Source organism: Coregonus clupeaformis, chromosome 5, assembly GCF_020615455.1.
Source record: "Coregonus clupeaformis isolate EN_2021a chromosome 5, ASM2061545v1, whole genome shotgun sequence".
NCBI lineage: Eukaryota > Metazoa > Chordata > Actinopteri > Salmoniformes > Salmonidae > Coregonus > Coregonus clupeaformis.
The window spans coordinates 4752585-4775265 of record NC_059196.1 but is presented as its reverse complement, the minus strand read 5'-3'; the positions used below and the strand labels follow the sequence as shown (position 1 = coordinate 4775265).

Below are 22681 nucleotides of genomic sequence, written 5' to 3'. Positions count from 1 at the left end.
ACTGCTTGGGGAGCTCTGACATAAGTTTGGCATACTTTCAACTCCAGCTGATGATTTGAGGGTATACTGTTTAATTTCCAGGGCACTCTAGTGTCTACAAATAGATTTATTAATTCACATCCATCATCATTATTTTGGAGATTTCTGTTACAGCTATCAGAATACATTTCTCTAATACTCCCCATACGATTTCAGGTATAGAGTGACAGAAAGCACCCTTGTTGATTATTTTATGCTTGTCACGAGTGAAACTCTTGCATCCAATGTATGTAAACATGAACATTGGTGCGAAGACCAGTCCTGCACACAGTGCAGCTTGACCAAGCTGTTCCCTGTTCTTTTGATCCAGATTTCTGGTGAGTATTATAAAGGGATACTTCACCCAAATTAAAAAATGACATTAGTTTTCCCCTGTTATTTTTCAGAGGGGAATATGACATAAGGTAGAGCAAAGGGTAAATAGAGGTTAAGGAGGGGGAATCATATCTCAAATATACACATAACTGCTTGGGGAGCTCTGACATAAGTTTGGCATACTTTCAACTCCAGCTGATGATTTGAGGGTATAATGTTTAATTTCCAGGGCACTCTAGTGTCTACAAATAGATTTATTAATTCACATCCATCATCATTATTTTGGAGATTTCTGTTACAGCTATCAGAATACATTTCTCTAATACTCCCCATACGATTTCAGGTATAGAGTGACAGAAAGCACCCTTGTTGATTATTTTATGCTTGTCACGAGTGAAACTCTTGCATCCAATGTATGTAAACATGAACATTGGTGCGAAGACCAGTCCTGCACACAGTGCAGCTTGACCAAGCTGTTCCCTGTTCTTTTGATCCAGATTTCTGGTGAGTATTATAAAGGGATACTTCACCCAAATTAAAAAATGACATTAGTTTTCCCCTGTTATTTTTCAGAGGGTGTGACACTCTGGCTCCATGGACTTTATTATTGAGCCAGGGTTGTTCATTTTCCTTGTTTGGGTGTATTTCTATGTTGGGTATTCTGGTTGTTTCATTTCTATGTGTGGTGATTGTTCGTGATTATTCAGGTGACTCCCAATCGGAGGTAACGAGTGACAGCTGTCGGCTCGTTATCTCTGATTGGGAGCCATATTTATACTGTGTGTTTTCTCGTGGGTATTGTGGGTTTTTTGTTCCATGTTTCTGTCAGTGTTACAGAGGACTTCACTATCGTCATTTGTTGTTTTTCCGTGGTTGCTTTATAAAATAAAGTCATCATGTTCACTCCACGCGCTGCGTATTGGTCCGCTTCTTCAGACGATCGTGACAGAAAAACCCACCATAGAAGGACCAAGCAGCGTGTCCAGGAGCAAGACAGCTGGACATGGGAGGAAGCGCCTGGTAAGGGAGCTCGAGAGGCTGGCGATGGCCCAGGTGGGCAAATCGTGGTCCTGGGAGGACATGCTCGGGGGCAAGGGACCTTGGGGGAAGATCAAGGCCCTGGCGAGAGAGGAGCAACGGCGTCAGCAGGGCCATCATCGTTGGAAGGACGAGAGGCAACCCCAAAAAGTTTTTGGGGGGCACATGGCTTGGACGACGGGGCTAACGGAGGCAGAGAAGGGGGCGAATTCAAGAGGCAACCAGGTTACGGGGGTCACTGGCCAAAGTAGGGAAAGGAGATGTAGAGGCACGGCGTGAGAGACTGAGGTGTGTATCCAGTCCGGTCCGGCCCGTTCCAGTTCCCGGGGTAGAGCCAGTGGTGTGTGCCTCCAGTACGGTCCGGCCTGTTACGACCCCTCGCACCAAGGATACGGTGCGCTTCGCCAGCCCGGCCCGGCCTGTTCCGGCCACTCGCACCAGGGATACGGTGCGCTTCGCCAGCCCAGCCCGGCCTGTTCCGGCCACTCGCACCAGGGATACGGTGCGCGTCGCCAGCCCTTTCCCACCAGTGCCTACACCACGCCCCCAAGCCTCCTGTGTGTCTCCCCGAGTCCTGTGCGTCCTGTTGCTGCTCTCCGCACTAGGCTTAATGTGAGTCCCCAGGGTCCAGCATGCCCTGTTCCGGCTCTCCGCACTAGCCCTTATGTGCGTCCCCAGGGCCAAGCATGCCCTGTTGCTGCTTCCCGCACTAGCCCTGAGATGCGTGTCCTCAGCCCGGTACCTCCAGTTCCAGCACCACGCATCAGGCCTACGGTGCGTCCCCAGGGCCAAGCATGCCCTGTTGCTGCTTCCCGCACTAGCCCTGAGATGCGTGTCCTCAGCCCGGTACCTCCAGTTCCGGCACCACGCATCAGGCCTACGGTGCGTCCCCAGGGCCAAGCATGCCCTGTTGCTGCTTCCCGCACTAGCCCTGAGATGCGTGTCCTCAGCCCGGTACCTCCAGTTCCGGCACCACGCATCAGGCCTACGGGTGCGTCCCCCAGGGCCAAGCATGCCCTGTTGCTTCTCCCCGCACTAGCCCTGAGATGCGTGTCCTCAGCCCGGTAACTCCAGTTCCGGCACCACGCACCAGGCCTACGGTGCGCCTCAGACGGCCAGAGTCTGCCGTCTGCCCAACGGGCCTGAACTGTCCGTCTGCCCAACGCCGCCTGAACTGCCCGTCTGCCCAACGGGCGCCTGAACTGCCCGTCTGCCCAACGGCGCCTGAACTGTCCGTCTGCCCAACGCCGCCTGAACTGCCCGTCTGCCCAACGCCGTCTGAACTGTCCGTCTGCCCAACGCCCGTCTGAACTGCCCGTCTGTACTGAGCCTGCAAAGCCGCCCGTCTGCCATGAGCCTTCAGAGCCGTCCCGCCAGACCGGAGCCGCTAGAGCTCTCCGCCAGACAGGATCAGCCAGAGCCTTCCGCCAGACAGGATCAGCCAGAGCCTTCCGCCAGACAGGATCAGCCAGAGCCTTCCGCCAGACAGGATCAGCCAGAGCCTTCCGCCAGACAGGATCAGCCAGAGCCTTCCGCCAGACAGGATCAGCCAGCGCCTTCCGCCAGACAGGATCAGCCAGAGCCTTCCGTCAGACAGGATCAGCCAGAGCCTTCCGCCAGACAGGATCAGCCAGAGCCTTCCGCCAGACAGGATCAGCCAGAGCCTTCTGCCAGACAGGATCAGCCAGAGCCTTCTGCCAGACAGGATCAGCCAGAGCCTTCTGCCAGACAGGATCAGCCAGAGCCTTCCGTCAGCCAGGATCCGCCAGAGCCGTCCAGCCAGGATCCGCCTGAGCCAGCCAGCCAGGATCCGCCAGCTAGTCAGGTACTGTCCCTTAGCCCGGTGCTGCCCCTTAGTCCGGTGCTGCCCCTTAGCCCGGTGCTGCCCCTTAGCCCGGTGCTGCCCCTTAGCCCGGGTGCTGCCCCTTAGCCCGGGTGCTGCCCCCTAGCCCGGTGCTGCCCCTTAGTCCGGTGCTGCCTCTAAGTCCGGTGCTGCCCCTTAGTCCGGTGCCGCCCCTTAATCCAGGTGGGTTTAGTTGGGGGTGGTCATGTGGAGGGGGCTACGGAAGCGGATAGTGACTAAGGGTGGGGTGGGGACCACGACCTGGACCAGAACCGCCACCATGGACAGACGCCCACCCAGACCCTCCCCTAGACTGTATGCTGGTGCGCCCGGAGTGCGCACCTTTAGGGGGGTACTGTGACACTCTGGCTCCATGGACTTTATTATTGAGCCAGGGTTGTTCATTTTCCTTGTTTGGGTGTATTTCTATGTTGGGTATTCTGGTTGTTTCATTTCTATGTGTGGTGATTGTTCGTGATTATTCAGGTGACTCCCAATCGGAGGTAACGAGTGACAGCTGTCGGCTCGTTATCTCTGATTGGGAGCCATATTTATACTGTGTGTTTTTCTCGTGGGTATTGTGGGTTTTTGTTCCATGTTTCTGTCAGTGTTACAGAGGACTTCACTATCGTCATTTGTTGTTTTTCGTGGTTGCTTTATAAAATAAAGTCATCATGTTCACTCCACGCGCTGCGTATTGGTCCGCTTCTTCAGACGATCGTGACAGAGGGGAATATGACATAAGGTAGAGCAAAGGGTAAATAGAGGTTAAGGAGGGGGAATCATATCTCAAATATACACATAACTGCTTGGGGAGCTCTGACATAAGTTTGGCATACTTTCAACTCCAGCTGATGATTTGAGGGTATAATGTTTAATTTCCAGGGCACTCTAGTGTCTACAAATAGATTTATTAATTCACATCCATCATCATTATTTTGGAGATTTCTGTTACAGCTATCAGAATACATTTCTCAAATACTCCCCATACGATTTCAGGTATAGAGTGACAGAAAGCACCCTTGTTGATTATTTTATGCTTGTCACTAGTGAAACTCTTGCATCCAATGTATGTAAACATGAACATTGGTGCGAAGACCAGTCCTGCACACAGTGCAGCTTGACCAACCTGTTCCCTGTTCTTTTGATCCAGATTTCTGGTGAGTATTATAAAGGGATACTTCACCCAAATTATAAAATGACATTAGTTTCCTTACCCTGTAAGCAGTCTATGGACAAGGTATGACAGCAAACCATAGTTTGGTTTAGTTTCCCTGAGACTGTTTCCACATGCTAACGTTTTAGCATTTGTGGCACAAATCCCATTCAAGTCAGGGGACCGATATTAGCCTTTTTCAATACATCATGTTCAAAAAGTTACTTTGTTGAGCTTTACAATCAATTTGAGATACTTTGGGATTTGGACATTTACATTTTAGTCATTTTAGCAGACGCTCTTATCCAGAGCGACTTACAGTTAGTGAATGCATACATGTTTTTTGTTTTTTTAAAGTTTTTTTTTCATACTGGCCCCCCGTGGGAAACGAACCCACATCCCTGCCGGCCAAACCCTCCCCTACCTTGGACGACGCTGGACCAATTGTGCGCCGCCCATGGGTCTCCCGGTCGCGGCCGGCTGCGACAGAGCCTGGACTCGAACCAGGATCTCTAATGGCACAGTTAGCACTGCGATACAGTGCCTTTGACCACTGCGCCACTCCGGAGTCATGATGTGCGAAAAATGCTAAAATCGGTCCCATGACTTGAATTGCTCTCATACCTTGCCCATAGACTGGTTACAGGGTAAGTGCCATTTTGTAGTTTGGATGAACTATGCCTTTACATTTAAGTAATTTATCAGATGCTCTTATCCAGAGCGACTTACAGGAGCAATTAGGGTTAAGTGCCTTGCTCAAGGGCACAGACAATATTTTTTCACCCAGTATGAAAATGTATGCACTCACTAACTGTAAGTCGCTCTGGATAAGAGCGTCTGCTAAATGACTAAAATGTAAATGTAGTCGGCTCGAGAATTCAAATACTAACCAGAACATCAATACATCCAGTGTTTATCTAATAAAATCTTCAATACGTTTGAAAAAGCAGATAAAATTGATTCATTTCACAAAATATCATATGGTTCATTATGAGTCTAAACTTTAGTGTCAGTATCATTGTTTTTATCTGGCAAAAATCCAAAGTGCACAGTCATGCAGTACCATTTACCACCATGTGGCGGCAGCACTAGTATATGTATTTTTACGGAAATTCGCAGCCGCCACCCCGTCTGGCTCTCAGATTGGCGACTGCTGGTTTAGAAAGGACAGTAGCAGAGATTTCCACAGCGAAGAGGTGAAAATAATTTATACATGAGGTTGTTGATGCTGCCAAATATTATTCAAGGAGAGCTGGTACGACAGGCTGGAAAGCTGAGTTACTGACTTGAACTGGCCATATTTACTTTATGCCAAGGTTGGCCAGGCAGCAGAATTTAATCTAAGCAGGATACGAACCAGGTGAGTTTTAAGACGTTTTAAAGTCTAGTCATAGTCCTGGGACTTTGTCACAGTAATTCTAGTCCAACTAAGCAATGGTACCTTCCAAACAATTAAAAATACACTGAGAGTTATTATTCATGTTTACTATTATAGAGGATATGCATGTACTCATTTAGCTCTTACCTGACACAACATCCTCTTCTCTCTCAGCACAAGAACAAATGTAATAACCTAAACTCCCCATTCAGTTAGTAATTCAGACACCTAATAGGACATTTTTATTTTAGTATGTGTGAGTTAAGTTTTGTTTTGTCCTCTAAATCTGCCATCCAATTAAACAGTACAATTATTGTCAATGTTTGTATTTCGGTCTTATTTATTGGAAAATAATAAACATTAAAAAAAAAATGTAATTCAGACACTAAAAGTGAAAGAAAGTAAAAAGTAAACATTGTTTTTATTGAGGCCCTCATGAATTGATCCATCATTGATATAGCACAGTAGCTGCATTCCTTTTGTAAAATACTTAAGACATAAAGCTATGTTCAGAACCTCAGCTTATTGATACCCCTCCCAATCATATATATTTTTCAATTAACAATAATTCATGATTTCATTCTGAGCCAGGAAGCAATCTACAAGAAATACTGTAAAATCTCCCAAGTGTTCAGTGGAAGCAACTCATTCCTCATCAGCATTCGATCATCTAACATGAAGCACTTTGGATGATGTTTTATATACTGCACGTTAGTGTGAAATGTGATGGGTCACATTTGATACATTTGATCTCATTCCTTTTTTTCACGGTAGGATGGAGTAATAAAAAAAAGTTAAAGATCCAAAGTGATGCCCCTTCCCACTGGTCCAGTCCTGCTAGGGGTCAGGGTGAAGAGGTCAAGGGGACCTGAGGGAGTGGCCTAGTCTGCAGAGCTCAGCTGCAGCACACTGGTTACAGCCTGAGGGAGACTTCAGGTAGTGATGGTGTGTGTGTAGAAGTGAAATTGAATGTTTCATTGTCTGTAGTGTCCTTATCTTTAAAAAAAATAAAAAAATAAAAATCAACAAAGTAAATATAATACTCTAAGATGAACTGCTGGTCATAGGTTAATGCGTAGATGCTCGGGCCGCTTGGCCATGACAGGGTAGGCCTGTTGTTTGAACTGGGACAGGTTGGCCCCCGTAGGCTGGCGGATGGGCAGGGGGGCCGAGGCCTCAGAGCTAGCCTGCACCTCCATCTGTTCTGGGGTTGATACCTCCATGACCTGCTCCTGGGGCGACTGGAGACATAGAGAGGATCCGCCGGGCATCAAGGGGCCCCGGGGCCACTCGTCACCAGCAGAGTACTTGAGAGGGCTGAAAAGGAATAGGGGACATACTATGACTGTGGTGATGTGGCATATTCAATGTTACTGTACAAGCTATGTAGGAACAGCCGAAGTGGCTGAAACGATGGAATACCTGACAGGTGTTCTTGGGCTCCCCAAAAACCGTCGGGGTGAGCGGATTTTTGGCTCGAATGAGAACTTTTCCTTGACGTTTTCCAGTACTGATGGAGCAACATACGTAAAGCCCTGCAGAAGCAATGACAGAGGGGTTATGGTCACCAGTATTGCCTACAAATGTGTTAATGAGAAATTAAGGTGAACTCTGTCATATCATGATTTTGTATTATGAGCAAAATGAACACTTAACACCAACACATGTACTATGCGATTAGACAGGTTCAGAATTTATGTGAAACATCACAGCACAGTTGAAAAATATATGGCACATGGAAATCATAAGAGGGCGGTTTACGGAGATAGGTGAGATGGACTGAGAGTAGCTGAGGGGTGGGTTTAAAAGCTCATGTTCTATAATAGTTATGACTGAAAACACGTTGTATAATGTATGAGTACATCCAAATATCAAATTACTTTATTCTTGCTATGTAACTACTGGGCAACACAGACTTTCAACTCCCTCCAAAGATTTTCTATGGGGTTGAGATCTGGAGACTGGCTAGGCCACTCCAGGACCTTGAAATGCTTCTTACGAAGCCACTCCTTCGTTGCCCGGGCGGTGTGTTTGGGATCATTGTCATGCTGAAAGACCCAGCCACGTTTCATCTTCAATGCCCTTGCTGATGGAAGGAGGTTTTCACTCAATCTCACGATACATGGCCCCATTCATTCTTTCCTTTACACGGATCAGTCGTCCTGGTCCCTTTGCAGAAAAACAGCCCCAAAGCATGATGTTTCCAACCCCATGCTTCACAGTAGGTATGGTGTTCTTTGGATGCAACTCAGCATTCTTTGTCCTCCAAACACGACGAGTTGAGTTTTTACCAAAAAGTTATATTTTGGTTTCATCTGACCATATGACATTCTCCCAATTCTCTTCTGGATCATCTAAATGCACTCTAGCAAACTTCAGACGGGCCTGGACATGTACTGGCTTAAGCAGGGGGACACGTCTGGCACTGCAGGATTTGAGTCCCTGGCGGCGTAGTGTGTTACTGATGGTAGGCTTTGTTACTTTGGTCCCAGCTCTCTGCAGGTCATTCACTAGGTCCCCCTGTGTGGTTCTGGGATTTTTGCTCACCGTTCTTGTGATCATTTTGACCCCACGGGGTGAGATCTTGCGTGGAGCCCCAGATCGAGGGAGATTATCAGTGGTCTTGTATGTCTTCCATTTCCTAATAATTGCTCCCACAGTTGATTTCTTCAAACCAAGCTGCTTACCTATTGCAGATTCAGTCTTCCCAGCCTGGTGTAGGTCTACAATTTTGTTTCTGGTGTCCTTTGACAGCTCTTTGGTCTTGGCCATAGTGGAGTTTGGAGTGTGACTGTTTGAGGTTGTGGACAGGTGTCTTTTATACTGATAACAAGTTCAAACAGGTGCCATTAATACAGGTAACGAGTGGAGGACAGAGGAGCCTCTTAAAGAAGAAGTTACAGGTCTGTGAGAGCCAGAAATCTTGCTTGTTTGTAGGTGACCAAATACTTATTTTCCACCATAATTTGCAAATAAATTCATAAAACATCCTACAATGTGATTTTCTGAATTTTTTTTCCTCAATTTGTCTGTCATAGTTGACGTGTACCTATGATGAAAATTACAGGCCTCTCATCTTTTTAAGTGGGAGAACTTGCACAATTGGTGGCTGACTAAATACTTTTTTCCCCCACTGTATGCCATGTATGAACTAAAATATAAACATGTAAAGTGTTGGTCCCATGTTCCATGAGCCGAAATAAAAGATACCAGAAATTTTCCATACACACAAAAAGCTTATTTTTCTCATATTCGGTGCACAAATTTGTTTACATCCCTGTTAGTGAGCATTTCTCCTTTGCCAAGATAATCCATCCACCTGACAGGTGTGGCATATCAAGAAGCTGATTAAACAGCATGATCAATACACAGGTTCACCTTGTGCTGGGGACAACACAATGCCACAGATGTTTCAAGTTTTGAGGGAGTGTGCGATTGGCATGCTGACTGCAGGGATGTCCACCAGAGCTGTTGCCAGAGAATTGAATGTTCATTTCTCTACCATAAGCCGCCTCCAACGTCATTTTAGAGAATTTGGCAGTACATCCAACTGGCCTCACAACCACACACCATGTGTAACCACGCCAGCCCAGGACCTCCACATGCGGGATCGTCTGAGACCAGCCACCCGGACAGCTGATGAAACTGAGGACTATTTCTGTCTGTAATAAAGCCCTTTTGTGGGGAAAAACTTATTCCGATTGGCTGGGCCAGGCTCCCCAGTGAGTGGGCCTGGCTCCCAAGTGGGTTGGCCTATGCCCTCCCATGCCCACCCATGGCTGCACAACTGCCCAGTCATGTGAAATCCATAGATTAGGGCCTAATTTATTTATTTCAATTGACTGATTTCCTTATATGAATTGTAACTCAGTAGAATCACTTAAATTGTTGCCTGTTGCGTTTATATTTTTGTTCAGTATAAAATGTCTTTAGAATGTACATGTAATAACAAAAGAAAAAGCTGTAAAAACAAAGTATGTAGCCGTTTTACCAGAAAGGCTTGGTTGGCGCTTTCACTGAGCGTGGAGTCGTCTGGGCTGTCTACTGGTGTCTGGCTGGTGAACTTGGAGTCAAACTGGCTCACGTCTTCAGCGGATTGCTTTGGATACAAGAGATCAGGTGTGTTACAGTCTAAAGCCTGTGAGAGCTTGAAAGGATGTCTAAAACAGAAGCTCTTCTGCTGCTTACCAGAAAAGGCTTGAATGGAGGCTCCACTTTCCTGGCCAGGAGCTCTTCCCAGTTAATGTGTCGGAAGAAGGGATGAGCCTAAGGAAAGATCATCAGAAAATAATTATAACAATAGCTTTTTAATTTCAATACTTCCCTGTCGCCTCTCACTTGTGAACACTTCTATTTAGGGTCATCTTCTGTTGTATTGTGATCAAAGGATTGAGACAGAAAGTGGCGCTTGCCAGAATGGGGTTGAATCTCGAACTCTCCTGCCCTCAAGGTTGAGGTTACAGTTTCTTCTTGACAGCATCAAGTCACTCCATGCAAAAATGTTCCACTCCTTCTCTTGTTCTCACCTGCACCTCTGTAGCATCTCCGGCCCCTGCTCCAAGTCTTGACGAGGCATTTCTCTTCAGCAGCTGAAAAACAAGAACATGTATAAATACATATGAGATTACAAAAATGAAAATAAAAAGATACAATTTGTTAAACAAAAAGTCACCCTTTTCAGGAGATCTCTGGCTTCTTGTGTGAGGTAGGGTGGGAGGTTCAGCTTGCATTTTAAGATTTTGTCAATGGTCTTCTTCCTGTTTTCACCAGTGAAGGGTGGCTACATTTGAAGAAAAAACAAAACAATAACCTTGGGTCAACACCACTTGATTGTAACAGAAGTTGTTGTATTACCACATCATTATAAGCAGGAGGCTATGAGAGAAGTTTTGCACTCACCGCTCCAGTCAGCATATCGTACATAAGCGCTCCGAGACTCCACCAGTCCACTGCTCTGTTGTGTCCACTTCTCATCAGGATCTCTGGAGCCCTGACACAAAACATTTTGTATACATCTTTTCATGATATACTGAGGCAATCAATAGATAAAAATAGCACAGCTTTCAACTGATTTACATGAAGAACAGTGTGACAAAGTGTGACTTACATGTACTCTATGGTGCCACAGAAAGTATGGGTGACTGTGCCGCCGTGGATGGACTCTTTACACAGACCAAAGTCAGTCAATTTCACATGCCCTGGAAAAACACAACACAGAAACAATTCAGTCAATTTCACTTTGAGGTGGATATGCAGAACATTTAGTAAATTACATTTACTGCGGAATAATGTTATGTCTTATATTGATGGGGAGGGGGAATCAATAGTTACATATCGCAATATTCTTTTGGACGATACTATATCGATATTTGACTCCAAGTATCAATTTATATATATATATATATATTTTTTTTAATGCTACTGTAGGTAGCATTAGCTAGCGCTAGTCAGCTGTACCTGCGCAAAAACTCGTGTTTTTCATCCTATAGCTTGTTTTCTCATGCTCTGCAGCAGACTTATAGCGAGCGATATTTTTGGAACACCAAATTGCAATAAAATCGCCGTATCAAATCACAATACATATAGAATCGTGAAAATCGCAATCCATATCGTATCAGCACCTAAGTATCATGATAATATCATCTCATGAGGTCCATGGCAATTCCCAGCCCTAATGTCTGACATGAAGTGCAAATACAAGCACAAATGTGGATGTATTAACTTCTAATGTTGACACTTAGCATTATGAAGGCCTGGTCGATTAAATCATTCTGTTGAACAGTTACAGTAATTTTACCGTGTTTCGGTCAGTGTATTTAAAGTGAGCATATAGTTACTTACATACATTACTTCTAATGGGGCGGCAGGTAGCTTAGTGGTTAAGAGCGTTGTGCCAGTAACCAAAAGGTCGCTGGTTCTAATCCCTAGCCGACTAGGTGAAAAATCTGGCGATGTGCCCTTGAGCAAGGCACTTAACCCTAATTGCTCTTGTAAGTCGCTCTGGATAAGAGCGTCTGCTAAATGACTAAAATGTAAATGTAATGTAGCATCAAATATTGTCTGACTTGCAGTGAACATGATTGCAACTCAGAACATTTGTTCTGACATCCTTGCCCAGCTCCAGCATTACCTTGGTTGTTAAGCATGATATTTTCAGGCTTCAGGTCTCTATAGATGATGCCTTTCTGGTGCAGATGGCCCAGAGCCATGGAGATTTCTGCCAGGTAAAAGCTGCAGATAAGAAAGAAACCACATTTACATTGTATATACACACTATAATGATTTTTATTAAATTATTTTCTGTGCCAGGCACAGCCAACACCTGGTAACCTAATCTTCAGTTTACTGCTTTTGTAAATTGCATTTTCCCTTTCACCAACTAACATACTGGTGTAGGTTATTCCAAAGACTTGTCTTACTACAGTGGATGTAAGAAAACTGCCACTGGTATGACTACATTGCCTTTCATAATCTCTACTCACCAGGCTGTGTCTTCCATAAAAATCCCCTCTCTTTCCAGTTGCATAAACAGCTCTCCACCTGAAAATTACAACAAAATGAAATAAAACTGAAACAATTGTAGTGTTGCACAAAATAATTGTGGGGAGACTACACCAAATTAACTCTTTCATCCATTTACATTTTGAATCCTGACATTGACTGAATTTCACATACAATAGTGTGCATTATTCTCTGTAACTCTAGAGGTGCACAGACAGGATGGGATGGTAGACAGGATGTAGACACTATTACATACATTATGGTTAGATGCAATGAGCAGAGGCCCATTAAGTGTTGATGTAAAGTATGTAAAGGCCAACGTCCTGTGTGTGACAACCAATTCAGATTATTTGAATCATAATTTTGGTGAAACCATCCTTTGGTTTAAGAAGAGAAACCATCTGCATGACTGGGACTGCTAATGTGGAAGGAGATTCAGACCGACTTCCCAGCAACTCTTGGGCAACAGGAAGAGTGTGGAAAGAATGGATGGTTGTTTATCTTCTGGTGAAACTGCCTGTGTGACCCCTGATTTACTGACCACTGAGGTACTCCAGGATGAGGTACAGCTTGCCCCCCGTCTGGAAGGCGTAGATGAGATCCACGATGAAAGGATGCTTCACTTCCTCCAGGATGTTCCTCTCTGCCTTGGTGTGGGCCGTGTCCTTAGCGTTGCGTACAATCATAGCCTGCGAGGCCCCAAAACATTCATGACCATTAGTCATGCTATTACCGCTAGTCTGCCATTTCAAAAGCCGCATGATAAAATACATTTAATTATTAGTTCAAGACAAGCCGCCACTGTCAAGAATGCACTAACATGTAACTCAGTGTTGCTTAGAACATTTCTGTTTGAAATTAAGCAATTGGCTTTTGGGTGCATTTTTGTAGCATAGCTTGGTGGACAAATCTTGATGAAGTGGTATGTGACTGCATCGGTCATTAAAGTCCCTTTCACCGATCAAGCAAAAGCACTATCTATTGTGCTAAGTCAAATGGTCTGAGACAGCTTATTAACAGCCAAGTCTGCAGCAGCGAAGATGGCAACTACCAACAAGACCTTACCCACCAAAAGACTTCAAGGAAATATTTGCACACTGAAGCAACATAAAACAATTAAACAATTAGTTAATTTGCATATTTACTAAGTTTGAGACAAAATTGAGAGACACTTGAGGGCTATGCATGCTGCCAATGATGTACTAAATGTAAATGTGTTTGAATGTTGTTTTTAGGTACCTTCTTTAAAACCTTCATTGCAAATATCTTCCCCGATGCTGCTCCAGCAACTTTTCGAACTTGAAAAACCTAAAAAAGAAGAAGGTAATAACCAGTTCAACACAATGGGCCAGGCCAAATAATGACAAGTGTGATATGGAATTTCAATAATACTTCATTAAAGTAAGCCTATGAAAAAACATTTGAATAAGAGGATACCTTTCCATAACCGCCCTTTCCCAGCACCCGCAGCAGCTCAAAACACTCTGGCCTGATGTTCTCTGTTCCTTGGTTGACGTTGTCCTCAGATATCTCAATCTTCTCACAGTCGTCCATATTGCTGGGGAAAGAAGTAATGTATGTAAGTAACTATATGCTCACTTTAAATACACTGACCGAAACACGGTAAAATTACTGTACATTTACATTTACATTTTAGTCATTTAGCAGACGCTCTTATCCAGAGCGACTTACAGTTAGTGAATACATAATTTTTTTATACTGGCCCCCCGTGGGAATCGAACCCACAACCCTGGCGTTGCAAACGCCATGCTCTATCAACTGAGCTACATCCCTGCCGGCCATTCCCTCCCCTACCCTGGACGACGCTGGGCCAATTGTGCGCCGCCCATGAGTCTCCCGGTCGCGGCCGGCTGCGACAGAGCCTGGATTCGAACCAGGATCTCTAGTGGCACAGTTAGCACTGCGATGCAGTGCCTTAGACCACTGCGCCACTCAGGAACTGTTCAACACTGTAACTGTTCAACAGAATGATTTAATCGACCAGGCCTTCATAATGCTAAGTGTCAACACTTACAATTCAAAGCCGCTGCACTGGTCCATGAAATCGTTGATCTGAGCCTATGACAGAAAATGTAAATTAGCACATTGTAAAAACAAATCTGCGTTGTTACTGAAATCACTGCAGAGCCATAGAACCGCAGTAGCATCTCATTAGATTCAACAGGAATGTTGATTATATTATAAAAGTGTTCAATCTTAGACGCAAGATGGAAGGACATCAACTGAAATCAATGCAATATTAGCTAAAACATTAACTCAACATAGGCCAACATGCGAGCATACCATCATTACATTTATTTCAGAACCGTGGATAGCGGATCTTGAGCTGTAACCTGCTTTTCTTTATCTTGACAGCCTTGTAATTGACCCCTAATTTACGTTTATTATGTCATAAAATGTTTACAAATCTTTATGGAGGTAGATATTTTACACCCCAAAAATATGTGACGTGATATTCAGTGTTGCACAAAATCATTGCCGAAGGGCACTGAACATGAAATGTTCAATTGAGTTGTCATTCTTGGTAGCTAACTGTCAGAACATGAATACAGTTCGTTCATATGTAAACACGGCCCTATACAGTCAACTCACTAGCTAGTTATCACAAATTGTTAATAGATAGACCTATCAGAACTGTGCATGTCCACTATAACCCATGATTAAAATATTGTCCAATTTGGGATCTGCCTGTGTGTACACATAAGGACCTCCAGTCCATATTGTTCCAAATTGCAAAATGCCAAAATAAACTGTTGCACGCCAGCAACCAAAGCACGCTTGCCTTTGCTGCACACAGACTCTGTCTAGTAAGTTTGAACATTTAATATTCAATATTAGTATAAAGCATTACGTATGCAAATGTCGTAATTCAATGTATAACAACTATCTCGCAACAGCTGAGAACAAGTGACAGCTCATGTGTTAACTTAGCTGGCTGATCTGTGTGGCTAGCTATAATGGTAGCTGGTAGCGTTGTCAAAATTTGGCCTAAAGCATTGGCAACAAACCAAGACGACAGGCCTATGGCTACCTAGTAAGCTAGCTAGCATGGCTATTAGCAGTTACATCGAATACTCGTGCAACCACACCCGACAGAATCGAGCACCCGACAGAATTACCTCCTCGAGCTCATCGTCGGAGACATTTTCCTCCGGCTGATCCAAATCGATGTCGAATACACCCGCCATCGCTGCTTTCGTTCAAGTTCAGTCCGTGAGAATAGCTCGCGCTACCCGCCTCATGGACAAACACACATCGCCGCCGCCATAACCGGCTACTACACGGAGCATGCGCACCACACAACAAACCAAGTGAAGCTCGTACATGATCGATTTGTTGCAGGAAACGCGGCGAGCTTCAAACCAGACTGGAATCCAAACATGAAACTGTCATTGACAGTTGGAGGAAACATAGCTAGCAAGCTTATTTTCCACACATAGTCAGTGAATATTTAGGCGAACATACTTGTAAACAACAGCTTTTGCAAGCAGGAATAGTAATGTCCATCGTGACAGTACAACTTGGACAATGTGGCAACCAGGTAGGCCAAGAGTTCTTCGAGGTGATCAGCAATGATGCAAACGATACTCAAAGAAAGGTTTACAGTGAATGCAGCAGTGAGCGGTTCTTCAATGAGACTGCAAATAGAAGTAGGTTAACTATTCCTAATGATAATAAACTGTTGCTCCTCTTCTAACATGTAAACTTAACAGATGTGTATTTAACATGTAATGTTGTCTTTGCACAGACCTGGTGGCAAGGTCAGTACTGATTGACATGGAACCCAAAGTCATCTCACAGAGTATTGCAAAGGCTGCCAAATCTGGGAAGTGGAGATATGGGGACCTTTCACACTTCAGTCAGAAACAGGGTTCTGGAAACAACTGGGCGAATGGGTAAGGATGTTTTCAAGGTGTAACATTTGTTTGGAGGGGCTGGCCACCTTGTAATTATAAAGGCTCTGAGTTTTTCATGACCACACGAAATGACAGGAAAAACTGGTCAGGTGACATCATGTAGTTAGGAAAAACTGTATGCACCACACGCCCCGCACCTGACAGCAGTGTCCATTGCACTGTAATATGACAACGCTGTGTTTTCTTTTCTTTGTGTGTAGATACTGTGTCCATGGACCGCGTCATGAGGAGGTAGTGGTGGACATTGTGAGGAGAGAGGTGGAGCGCTGTGACCGTCTGGCAGGAATCATGGCCATGATGAGTGTGGCAGGTGGCACAGGGTCAGGAGTGGGCACATATGTCACTCAGTGTCTCCGGGATGCCTACCCAAACTCCTTCATCCTCAACCACCTGACATGGCCCTATGGCACTGGAGAGGTAAGAGGCTTGCTTCAGCACCTGGAAAACATCACAGATCTGGCAACAGACATATACATTGCATTCAGAAAGTATTCAGACCCCTTGACTTTTTCAACATTTTGTTACATTACAGCCTTATTCTAAAATTGATAAAATTGTTTTTCCTCATCAATCTACACACAATACCCCATAATGACAAAGCAAAAACAGGTTTTTAGAAATGTTTGCAAATGTAAAAGTGTTTGCAAATGAAATATCACATTTACATAAGTATTCAGACCCTTTACTCAGTACTTTGTTGAAGCACCTTTGGCAGCGATTACAGCCTTGAGTCTTCTTGGGTATAATGCTACAAGCTTGGTACACCTGTGTTTGGGTAGTTTCTCTCATTCTTCTCTGCAGATCCTCTCAAGTTCTGTCAGGTTGGATGGGGAGCGTCGCTGCACAGCTATTTTCAGGTCTCTCCCGAGATGTTTGATAAGGTTCAAGCCTGGGCTCTGGCTGGGCCACTCAAGGACATTCAGAGACTTGTCCAGAAGCCACTCCTGCGTTGTCTTGGCTGTGTGCTTAGGGTTGTTGTCCTGTTGGAAGGTGAACCTTCGCCCCAATGTCCTGAGCGCTCTGGAGCAGGTTTTCATCATGGCTCTCTCTGTACTTTACGCCGTTCATCTTTCCCTCGATCCTGACTAGTCTCCCAGTCCCTGCCGCTGAAAAACATCCCCACAGCATGGTGCTGCCACCACCATGCTTCACCGTAGGGATGGTGCCAGGTTTCCTCCAGATGTGACGCTTGGCATTCAGGCCAAAGAGTTAAATCTTGATTTCATCAGACCAGACCAGAGAATCTTGTTTCTCATGATCTGAGAGTCCTTTAGGTGCCTTTTGGAAAACTCCAAGCGGGCTGTCATGTGCCTTTTACTGAGGAGTGGCTTCTGTCTGGTCACTCTACCATAAAGGCCTGATTGGTAGAGTGCTGCAGAGATAATTGTCCTTCTGGAAGGTTCTCCCATCTCCACAGAGGAACTCTGGAGCTCTGTCAGAGTGACCATCGGGTTCTTGGTCACCTCCCTGACCAAGGCCCTTCTCCCCCGATTGCTCAGTTTGGCTGGGCGACCAGCTCTATGAAGAGTCTTGGTGGTTCCAAACTTTTTCCATTTAAGAAGGATGGAGGCCACTGTGTTCTTGGGGACTTTCAATGCTGCAGCATTTTTTGGTACCCTTCCCCAGATCTGTTCCTCGACACAATCCTGTCTCGGAGCTCTACGGACTCCTTGGACCTCATGGCTTGGTTTTTGCTCTGACATGCACTGTCAACTGTGGGACCTTATATAGACAGGTGTGTGCCTTTCCAAATCATGTCCAATCAATTGAATTTACCACAGGTGGACTCTAATCAAGTAGTAGAAACATCTCAAGGATGATCAATGGAAACAGGATACACCTGAGCTCATTTTTGAGTCTCATAGTAAAGGGTCTGAATACTTATGTAAATAAGGTATTTCTGTTTTTTATTAGTAATAAATTAGCAAACATTTCTAAAAACCTGTTTTCACTTTGTCTTTATGGGGTATTGTGTGTAGATTGATGAGGATTATTATTTTAAAAATCCATTTTAGAATAAGGCTGTAACGTAACAAAATGTGTAAAAAGTTAAGTGGTCTGAATACTTTCCAAATGCACTGTATATAAAGGCCTACAATTTATGCATTACAATACAGACATATTTCCTATGGAATAAGAAAGTAATACACTGCTCAAAAAAATAAAGGGAACACTTAAACAACACAATGTAACTCCAAGTCAATCACACTTCTGTGAAATCAAACTGTCCACTTAGGAAGCAACACTGATTGACAATAAATGTCACATGCTGTTGTGCAAATGGAATAGACAACAGGTGGAAATTATAGGCAATTAGCAAGACACCCCCAATAAAGGAGTGGTTCTGCAGGTGGTGACCACAGACCACTTCTCAGTTCCTATGCTTCCTGGCTGATGTTTTGGTCACTTTTGAATGCTGGCGGTACTTTCACTCTAGTGGTAGCATGAGAAGGAGTCTACAACCCACACAAGTGGCTCAGGTAGTGCAGCTCATCCAGGATGGCACATCAATGCGAGCTGTGGCAAGAAGGTTTGCTGTGTCTGTCAGCGTAGTGTCCAGAGCATGGAGGCGCTACCAGGAGACAGGCCAGTACATCAGGAGACGGGGAGGAGGCCGAGGGAGGGCAACAACCCAGCAGCAGGACCGCTACCTCCGCCTTTGTGCAAGGAGGAGCAGGAGGAGCACTGCCAGAGCCCTGCAAAATGACCTCCAGCAGGCCACAAATGTGCATGTGTCTGCTCAAACGGTCAGAAACAGACTCCATGAGGGTGGTATGAGGGCCCGACGTCCACAGGTGGGGGTTGTGCTTACAGCCCAACACCGTGCAGGACGTTGGCATTTGCCAGAGAACACCAAGATTGGCAAATTCGCCACTGGCGCCCTGTGCTCTTCACAGATGAAAGCAGGTTCACACTGAGCACATGTGACAGACGTGACAGAGTCTGGAGACGCCCGTGGAGAACGTTCTGCTGCCTGCAACATCCTCCAGCATGACCGGTTTGGCGGTGGGTCAGTCATGGTGTGGGGTGGCATTTCTTTGGGGGGCCGCACAGCCCTCCATGTGCTCGCCAGAGGTAGCCTGACTGCCATTAGGTACCGAGATGAGATCCTCAGACCCCTTGTGAGACCATATGCTGGTGCGGTTGGCCCTGGGTTCCTCCTAATGCAAGACAATGCTAGACCTCTTGTGGCTGGAGTGTGTCAGCAGTTCCTGCAAGAGGAAGGCATTGATGCTATGGACTGGCCCGCCCGTTCCCCAGACCTGAATCCAATTGAGCACATCTGGGACATCATGTCTCGCTCCATCCACCAACGCCACGTTGCACCACAGACTGTCCAGGAGTTGGCGGATGCTTTAGTCCAGGTCTGAGAGGAGATCCCTCAGGAGACCATCCGCCACCTCATCAGGAGCATGCCCAGGTGTTGTAGGGAGGTCATACCGGCACGTGGATTTCCATTGATAATTTTTGTGTGATTTTGTTGTCAGCACATTCAACTATGTAAAGAAAAAAGTATTTAATAAGATTATTTCATTCATTCAGATCTAGGATGTGTTATTTTAGTGTTCCCTTTATTTTTTTGAGCAGTGTATTTCAAAGCATTAAATTTTTACATTTACATTTGTCATGTAGCAGACGCTCTTATCCTGAGCGACTTACAATTAGTGCATTCATCTTAAGATAGCTAGGTGACACAACCACATTTCCAAAGTAGAAATTAAAAATAAATTACACGGTTACAATAATATAATTTCTGAAGTTAGAAACATCATCATCATCAGTACTCTTTGGATGACCAGTTTTCAATAACTGTTGTATTGTGCTTTCCTTTGAAGGTGATTGTCCAGAACTACAACTCTGTGCTCACACTGTCACACCTCTACCAGCTCTCGGATGCCATCCTGGTTCATGAAAATGACACGGTTCACAAGATCTGTGCCCAGCTCATGAATATCAAACACATATCATTCAGTGACGTCAACAAAGTCATCGCCCACCAGCTAGGGAGTGTTCTGCAGCCTGCACTCACTGGTGACTCCCATGGTCTCTACAATAGAAACCCCATAGGTGAGTACTGAGCAGCATCAACACTGTACTGTAACAACACACATTCTGTACATATACACACATAAACCTATGCCCCCTTAAAATGTAGTAGGGGGACGAAACAAACCAGTGTGTCAGAAAGTCTTGGAAGTAGCATATCACATACTGTGTACTGTGTTTCCAGGTGAACTGATGAGCGGCCTGGTGTGTCACCCAGAGTACAAGCTGCTCAGCGTCTGCAACATTCCCCAGGTGTCCAGCTCCTCCATGGCTTACAGCATGTTCACCTGGCCGGCCCTGCTCAAACACCTACGTCAGATGCTCATTGCCAACGCCAAAATGGAGGAAGGCAAGTGTTGTGTTGTCATAGTGCATTGGTCAGAAATGAGTGCTATACTAATATTGAACACTAGGAGCCAGTATTGACTAACTGTGACATTAATAACAGTGAAATTCCAAAACAATCGATGTCCCCATGCAACTCAATATGGGTCTATTTATATTGATGCTGTTTAGTCATACATAAATTGTATTCTCCGTTTTTTTGTTTAGCCATGATAGTTTGTATAAGCTAGCTTCTCCATCATGTGTTTACTGTTCCATGTCCAGATGTTTATGTTAATGCTCTGAGGACTGTTATTTTTCAGGCATCGACTGGCAGGTGCGAGCCCCCTCTCACCAGCCTGAAGGGATAGAGAGGGCCAGGAGTCACAGAAGACCAGGCTTCAACACCTCCCTGGCCAACCTGCTCATACTGCGGGGGAAGGATGTGAACAGTGCAGAGATAGGTAAGAGACCAGTACATAGGTGTCTAACTACTATGGGACATTGGACTTTAATACAGATACTAGTTGAGTCTATTTTATTCATTCTAGAATCCAACACTCCTTTTGAATGTTTTTAAATCTATAGGTGGATTTCAGGATCCGACCCTATATACCCCCTGGCTTCCAGCAGATGAGGCTTTCAGCATGTGGAAAACCCCAGTCCCCTTTAACAAGTATGAGAAGTCTGCTATACTGGTCAGCAACAGCCAGACTCTGCTGAGGCCTCTGGACAACATGGTGGGGAAAGCCTGGAACATGTTTGCCTCCAGGTACGGTTAGACACATAATGTAAAAAAAGGCTCACTTATATTGAAGGTTTCCAACAGGATGAGTAATTACTTTCAATTATTGCAAAAGTTTGGGATGCCATTTTCAGAAGATGAAATGTTGCATGGTAATGGTAGACTTCTACTGATCTAAACTGCCTCATTCCCAGGTTATTGGGTTTCCACATATTGATGTGGTGTCTTTTCTTCCATAGGGCCTACATTCATCAGTACACTAAGTTTGGGATCTCAGAGGAGGATTTCCTGGATAGCTTCACATCTCTTGAACAGGTCATCTCTAGCTACAGTCAACTTTGATGCTACTGTCTCCTTTGGACCAGTAATATACTGTTTGGATATGACTAAAACCGGGATTCAAACCGACCGCAAATTTGGACAATGCACTTTCAGGGTAATTTTCGATTGAGACATTATATGCAGGGAGCTGATGCTATATTGGCATTTTATTGGACAGGAGATTGGTACCAGAGAACAGTACATGTGTGTAATGTTCAAAGGAGTCAAAGTGTAATGAAAATGAATTAATAAAAATAAAATGTTCAAGTACATTTAGAGGGGTATAAAAACAAGTAACATGTTTTATGACAGGGCTTTTTATTGAAGATTGTTCAGAAAAGACAATTGATGCACACAAAACAGCCATGATGCCCTACAAATGTCTTTGTTGGGAAGTTGTTTGATTTGATCCGTTAGCCACAAAAGGTACTGAAATTAGCACATGCTTGAAAGTTTGACTATGGTACAAAAGATAGCACTCTTCAGATGGTTAATACCCAGAACTTCAGACAGCTTACAGACCGTTGTCGCCATGTGATTCAAACAGTCAACACCAGTCTGATAAGCTATCTGACAGGATGGGAGAGGGAGTAAAATACCTGCAACAACCAGGACCAAGTCTATACAAACCAGCTTCAGAAAACTAATTCCCGCACAGGACAATAAGCATTGCATTCTGTGTGAAACAATAAGCCATGATGATATACAACTTGTTCATATATTTAGTTTCAAATGACAATATATCAATTCCATATTTTCCTTAACATATAGATTGTTTTAAATACATTATTTTCAAATAGAAATGTATCTCCAATTTACAATATAGCGATCCGTATGCTTCTTGAGAATCTTGGCACTTACCTTTTGGATGTTGAAATTCTACCATTCTTTCAATCTTGGTGTTCTGATTGCCTAAGCATCATTACCTCAACAGTAGAAAATGCTCTATACAATAACATGGGGCAAGCTTACAAGAATGGAAGCAATTTTTTACATAGTTAGACCTACAATGAGTAAAATAAACTCAGACATGGAA

General features: G+C 44.6%; 2 protein-coding genes across 3 annotated transcripts; one reads left to right on the top strand and one right to left on the bottom strand.

The window, feature by feature from the left end:
* Window positions 1-6082: 6082 nt before the first annotated feature.
* On the bottom strand, window positions 6083-15568 carry LOC121559072 (ribosomal protein S6 kinase beta-1-like). The gene is made up of 15 exons (XM_041872362.2): window positions 15411-15568; window positions 14306-14349; window positions 13708-13828; window positions 13510-13578; window positions 12812-12959; window positions 12252-12309; window positions 11900-12000; window positions 10877-10967; window positions 10669-10759; window positions 10442-10549; window positions 10296-10358; window positions 9958-10035; window positions 9761-9868; window positions 7192-7304; window positions 6083-7086 (listed from the first exon to the last, which is right to left on the bottom strand). Exons 1-15 carry the CDS (start codon window positions 15477-15479, stop codon window positions 6831-6833), a joined length of 1518 nt encoding a protein of 505 aa, XP_041728296.1. The 5' UTR covers window positions 15480-15568; the 3' UTR covers window positions 6083-6830.
* Window positions 15059-22660, top strand: LOC121559080 (tubulin delta chain). 2 transcript variants are annotated; one of them, XM_041872380.2, is made up of 8 exons: window positions 15059-15098; window positions 16040-16187; window positions 16409-16625; window positions 20045-20276; window positions 20440-20604; window positions 20903-21043; window positions 21168-21351; window positions 21564-22660. In XM_041872380.2, exons 2-8 carry the CDS (start codon window positions 16069-16071, stop codon window positions 21664-21666), a joined length of 1161 nt encoding a protein of 386 aa, XP_041728314.1. In that variant the 5' UTR covers window positions 15059-15098; window positions 16040-16068; the 3' UTR covers window positions 21667-22660. The 2 variants fall into 2 exon arrangements, with proteins under 2 accessions (XP_041728314.1, XP_041728308.1); XM_041872374.2 differs by lacking the exon at window positions 15059-15098 and adding an exon at window positions 15609-15941 and having other exon boundaries at window positions 21564-22658.
* The last annotated feature ends 21 nt before the right edge of the window (window positions 22661-22681 follow it).

Coding starts and splice junctions, on each gene's coding strand:
- LOC121559072 (XM_041872362.2), bottom strand. CDS start 15,479: ATGGCGGGTGTATTCGACATCGATTTGGATCAGCCGGAGGAAAATGTC. Junction 12,960..13,509: donor CAATGAAGGTTTTAAAGAAG/GTACCTAAAAAC, acceptor GGGGCCTCGCAG/GCTATGATTGTACGCAACGC. Junction 12,310..12,811: donor CATCCTGGAGTACCTCAGTG/GTCAGTAAATCA, acceptor TGTAATTTTCAG/GTGGAGAGCTGTTTATGCAA.
- LOC121559080 (XM_041872374.2), top strand. CDS start 15,791: ATGTCCATCGTGACAGTACAACTTGGACAATGTGGCAACCAGGTAGGC. Junction 16,626..20,044: donor GGCCCTATGGCACTGGAGAG/GTAAGAGGCTTG, acceptor TTTCCTTTGAAG/GTGATTGTCCAGAACTACAA. Junction 21,044..21,167: donor TGTGAACAGTGCAGAGATAG/GTAAGAGACCAG, acceptor TTAAATCTATAG/GTGGATTTCAGGATCCGACC.